The sequence below is a fragment of the Vicia villosa genome, unplaced genomic scaffold, assembly GCF_029867415.1.
Source record: "Vicia villosa cultivar HV-30 ecotype Madison, WI unplaced genomic scaffold, Vvil1.0 scaffold8, whole genome shotgun sequence".
Taxonomy (NCBI): Eukaryota; Viridiplantae; Streptophyta; class Magnoliopsida; order Fabales; family Fabaceae; genus Vicia; species Vicia villosa.
The window spans coordinates 2,469,445-2,474,747 of NW_026706811.1; the positions used below are offsets into that span (position 1 = coordinate 2,469,445).

Sequence of the window (5,303 nt, forward strand, 5' to 3'; positions counted from 1 at the left end):
TTGTATCATAAAACAAACTGAAATTATTCTTCATTATACTATAAGTTGTGCTATGTATACACCAACAATGTGACACCGTACCCTATTTACTAAACTTAGGGTGGCCCAAATTTCAATGCATACATATAAAATAAAATAAAAAAAATAGATAGTATAGTATAAATATACGGTGTATATGTCAAAATATGATGTAAACCTATCATTTCTCTTATACTATTTATCTTAAAGTACATTATTGTCAAAAGGTGTTTCCCCCTTTGCAAAAAAACTCAATCTCTTCAAATGAATGCTTATATATTGTCATGTAGCATCTTTTAACCTAAGAAAGATAATTTGATGCGTTCAATCAATTATTGTTGAGCAGAACCAATTACGTTTTTACAAAACCTTTTAAATTCTAGTAACATGTTCCTTTAAGACGCATAATCATTTTCGGTGCCCAGACGATGCCATGAGTAGAACAATCGCTGCAATAAACATAATCAACATGCTTCCAAGTAGTGTATAAGTTCTCTTTGATGATTTTCTATACTCTCCAAACAAAACAATCCCCCAAAAAGTACCCACAAGTGGAAGAGCCTGCACATAAAATACTCTTTAAATATAAAAAGTTAATCATGTGAATGATACATGTGAACTTTGAAATGTAGAGATAGTGTAATGTTAGTATTTTTAACAAAGTGGATAGTTTCTTTAATCAGTGTCTAGAGAAAAATTTAATATTGTAATGTTATCTATGTTATTTTGTTTCTCTTTAATTAAAATATAACAACTAATTAAATAATATTCTCTAATTTATTAATTATGAAATCTTATTTTTGTTTAGTTGTTACGTGTTTTAGTTTTTTTATAAATGATACACACATGTGTCTTTCTTGTTTCGCAACTGATTTAACATTAATGGTACAATATTTTTTCTGGTTATAACGGTATAACACATTTTAGAGTTATTTTAGCAAAATATTTTAGGGTTCTTTTTCAATCATATCTTAAATTTTTTTATGCATTCTGATTTTTAGGGGAGTATACCCTAATAATCCTTAGCAGTAACTCATTTACCACTCGAGCTAAATTGTTTGGTTAATATATATTTTTTAAACTAGTCATTTTTGGTATGTATGTTTTTAATTTTTTTTACCTATCCATTTAAAAATTTAAATTACATCTTTAACTTATTGGCAAAACATTTAAATTACACTTAAATGGCAAGTTGTTAGAATATCTAATTTACTAAAATTAATATTTTTTTCTTCAAATTATCATTATGTGTTTGTCAATGAAGATATAATTAGAGAAAAAAAGGATATACACTGACAGTGACAATGTAAAATAATTTTACACTGTCAACCAATCACGACCATGTTAAGTGTCAAGTCATACGGTTATTTTTTTAAAAGTTATGTGACATGGCTGATTGGTGAATCCCAATTGGATGACAGTGTAAAATTATTTTACACTGTCAGTGTAATACCTTTAACCTCATATAATTATGATACTGACTAGTGAATCATTTAATTAATATATATATATATATATATATATATATATATATATATATATATATATATATATATATATATATATATATATATATATATCCCGCACAATATGGAACCCTATAGGAACTTGCGACAATGGTTGTGAGATTCATCCAACAGACTTGTCGAGAATCCTTTAAGAAAACTTTTCCACTTAACAACTTAGAAGGCATATGGACCATAGTACGATATCTACTCTTAGTGACATACAAGGATTATATCAAAGGGATATCTAAGGACCGTCTAATTAGAAGTTACAAATATTTGGATGACGTTAAGTCGATGGCATCAACCTCATTACTTTTGAACAACACGTGAATTAAGATAAAATTATTTTAGAAGGACACTTGATTAAAGCAGTCAAGATAAAAGGTGTATAATGTTAGATTGTACTTGCAAGAGGTAGAAGACTCTAGGTCTCTATAGATTCCAGAACCCCATTATAAAAGCCTAAATATGGTCTCATATTAAGGTACATAGTATTCTGATCTTAAACACCTCTCACTTTTAACTACATTGGCTTAGGCGTCAGAGTGTTTGCATGTACCAATCCAAATTAACATAGAGATGAGGTATATATAGTTAGCTCAACAACTAATGATGATCATTTCTCTTCTCGACTTCCTCTAGTTGAACTTTCTCCATTTTCTTTGTTCTAGATACATTGTAGCCATCATTTCAAATATGTTATTTTCTTCATCCATAAATAAAATCCAACTCTTCACATTTTGAAGTTTATACACTTCTCTGTCACAAGCCTCATAATTTTTATCATTCGTTTCCAAATTTTCTTGGCACCATTTCAAGTTATCAGCATATAAATTCAATCTCTTATACATGTCATCTAACTTAGCATACCAAGCCAGCATCCGTTATACACTTTCTCGTAATTCTATTTGAAACTAATTAAAAATATACAAATTGTTACTGTTGATCAAAGTGTGCCCCATTCGATGATAGGTAAAAACAAGTTAGGGCCATTATGCGAGCCACGTGAGAGATTCATTCTGTGAGGATCACCTGACGCACTAAAGGAAGTATCATTGGACTATATTTTAGAGATGCATCTCCGGAAATGTCATTGAGTTGTTATTTAAATCAGTTGCGACAATAAAAAAAATAAAATAAATTAGTTCAGGAGGTATTTCATAGATGCATCTTTGGACTATATTTTTTTTTAAACAAGGTGAATATCATAAAACAAAAGATTGGCATGCTCTTGGATGCGTCCAAAGATGCATTTCCTGATGCATGAAGGGAAATTTTGAATTTTCAAGGGTGTGGTATGCTCATGTAAGGGTGGAAAGAGTATTTCCAACATATTATGATCCCACACGTTGTGAGTCCTCCATAAGAACTTGTGACAAAGGCCATCAGATTCATCCAATAGGCCTGTCGAGGATCCTTTAGAACATTTTCAAGCGGGAAGGACTCATAAGGACTAGGGACCAAGGTATGAAACATCCCTAGTGGAACACACAAACCATGTCGAAGGGACCTCTAAGGATTGCATGGTTAGAAGTTATGGATTACTAACGTCACCGCACCGACGTTGGGTTGTTGACATTACAACTTTCAAGTTTTTAACCACAAAGAAACCCGTATCGTGGAACCTAAGATAGACATATCCTTGAATAACACCTTATCAAAGTAGTCAAAAGGAACTTAGCCATTAGATTGTACTTGCAAGAGATCATTTTTCATTTGGCCTCTCATACAGGTGTAAGAGGCAAGAGATCCTTTTTCATTTGGCCTCTCATACTGGTGTAAGAGGCAAAAATTCCAAGGTCCCCGAAAATCATAGAATCCCAATATATAATTCTAATAAAGATATCATATTCAAATACACATTATTCTAATCCTAAACATCTTTCACTTTCTGCCATCAATTACTTGGAAATTAAAATGTGTTCAGGGACTCTCTGGTTGGATCAAAACATCAAGACACTGAATCAATCATTTGAATTTATCGTCGAAACTTGGTTCACTTTCTCATTTGTAAACTAAATTTGTAAAGTAAATTGGTCAGATGTTCTCTTGATTAGTACATTTTAGTTATGTTGTACATATATATATACTTGTAACATAAATGCATTGAGAATGAAAGTTGAATTAACCGGTCGAATTCTTTTTAATGAGAAATGACTAAATTGTTACAAAAACATAAATGATGTGTTTCAAACTTTAAATTAAGGAGAAAAATTAGATACAATTTCTTAGGTGTGGTTTATACTATTTTTCAATGAAAATATGACAAGTGTATAATTTCCTCCTACACATATGCAATTTTCTTCTATTTTCAATCTTTAAAGGGTATTTTATGTACATTTGTCATATTTTCATTGGAAAATAGTATAAATCACACCTAAGGAATAATATCTACGTTTTCTCCTTAAATTAAACTCCATAAGATATATTCTTACCATTTATGTTTTATAACGAAATAATCAAGTATACATCTTAGTAAAAATTTCCTCCTAAAAACAAAGTTATGTATCATACATAAAAGAAAGTAAAGGAAAACTCACTTGAACAACATCTGCAGCTGCATATCCTGCAGCTTGACCCGCCATAAACTGAAGTCCATTCCCAAATCCACACAGGAGACCAGCCAACAAGGCCAAACCTCTACCATTCCAATCTCCCAAATACCCTTTCAATGATGACTTAGGTAAGCTTAATATTGGATGGTAAAGGAAGATGATATTTAGAATGATGCCAACAACAAAACAAGAGACTGAGAAATAAAAGAAGGTTGTATAAACACTTAAATGAGGAACCCCTCTCCTTAAAGTGTGATATTGGTCATTTGTTGCTAAATTGAATAATGGTGAGAATATAGAGAAGGAAATTCCTGCAAAGAAAGTTATAGCCAACCCAATAAAAGTGCTCTTTCCACTTGCTTTAATGGATCTTCTTTTTTCAAGTTCTAAGAGAAAAATTGCAGTTCCTGCTTTAATCTTGTGTGTAGCATCACTTTCATTCTCTAAATCTTTTGAACTAACTGTTTATGTAAGAATAAATGAAAAAGACCAATGTTATTCAAATATGACAATTATATAATGTAGAAAAATGTTGTTACCTTCACTTGCAAAATCCTTGAGCTTAGCTTGATTATCTGCAATATTTGATGAATGAACAATGAAGCCAAGACAAACTGCAACAAAGAAGCAACCAACTCCCGGGAAAAGAATCTTAGCTTTATTTATTTTGTCATCCAAAAAGTAGTTCAAGATTGTTCCTATCAAATAAACAAACAAAAAATTTCAGCAACAAAATATATAGAGCTATAAATAAGAAATGTATATATAAGATGAGAATGAAATACCTATAACAACAATTATGCTTGATGTGATTACACCAGCAACTGATAAACCAACAAAAGCCCAAACATATTGAGAAGACAAATTTCCAATGCTGAGAACAACCCCTCCAGCCATAGCAAACAAGACAGAAGGCATGTTATCCTGAGAAAGCTGTGACAGGAAGTTTGGGTCCTGAGTGCCTATTTGACCAAAGGTGAAAGCAATAATAACAGCAGCCAAAAGATTGGTGATGGTGTAATCAAGGTAGGTATGTTGAGGAAGACGGCCTCTCCTTTCTAATAGATTCATAACAGCAGGCCATGTCCCTAAGAAGAACAAGGAAAGCAGCATGCATACTATGGCACCTCCTTTGCTCTCAACCTGATACATTTTTCAACAATTTTCTATAATATGTGATGGGAATATGTGTACTATCTAGAAAAGCCAAATGAGTTAATTA

General features: G+C 31.5%; 1 protein-coding gene across 2 annotated transcripts; it reads right to left on the reverse strand.

Moving 5' to 3' along the window:
- On the reverse strand, positions 1–5,303 carry LOC131643173 (ureide permease 1-like). 2 transcript variants are annotated; one of them, XM_058913325.1, is made up of 4 exons: positions 4,867–5,303; positions 4,621–4,779; positions 4,067–4,542; positions 1–595 (listed from the first exon to the last, which is right to left on the reverse strand). In XM_058913325.1, exons 1-4 carry the CDS (start codon positions 5,231–5,233, stop codon positions 527–529), a joined length of 1,071 nt encoding a protein of 356 aa, XP_058769308.1. In that variant the 5' UTR covers positions 5,234–5,303; the 3' UTR covers positions 1–526. The 2 variants fall into 2 exon arrangements, with proteins under 2 accessions (XP_058769308.1, XP_058769307.1); XM_058913324.1 differs by having other exon boundaries at positions 6–579; positions 4,867–5,301.

Coding starts and splice junctions, on each gene's coding strand:
- LOC131643173 (XM_058913324.1), bottom strand. CDS start 5,233: ATGTATCAGGTTGAGAGCAAAGGAGGTGCCATAGTATGCATGCTGCTT. Junction 4,780..4,866: donor AAGCATAATTGTTGTTATAG/GTATTTCATTCT, acceptor TTTATTTGATAG/GAACAATCTTGAACTACTTT. Junction 580..4,066: donor CAGCTGCAGATGTTGTTCAA/GTGAGTTTTCCT, acceptor TTTTATGTGCAG/GCTCTTCCACTTGTGGGTAC.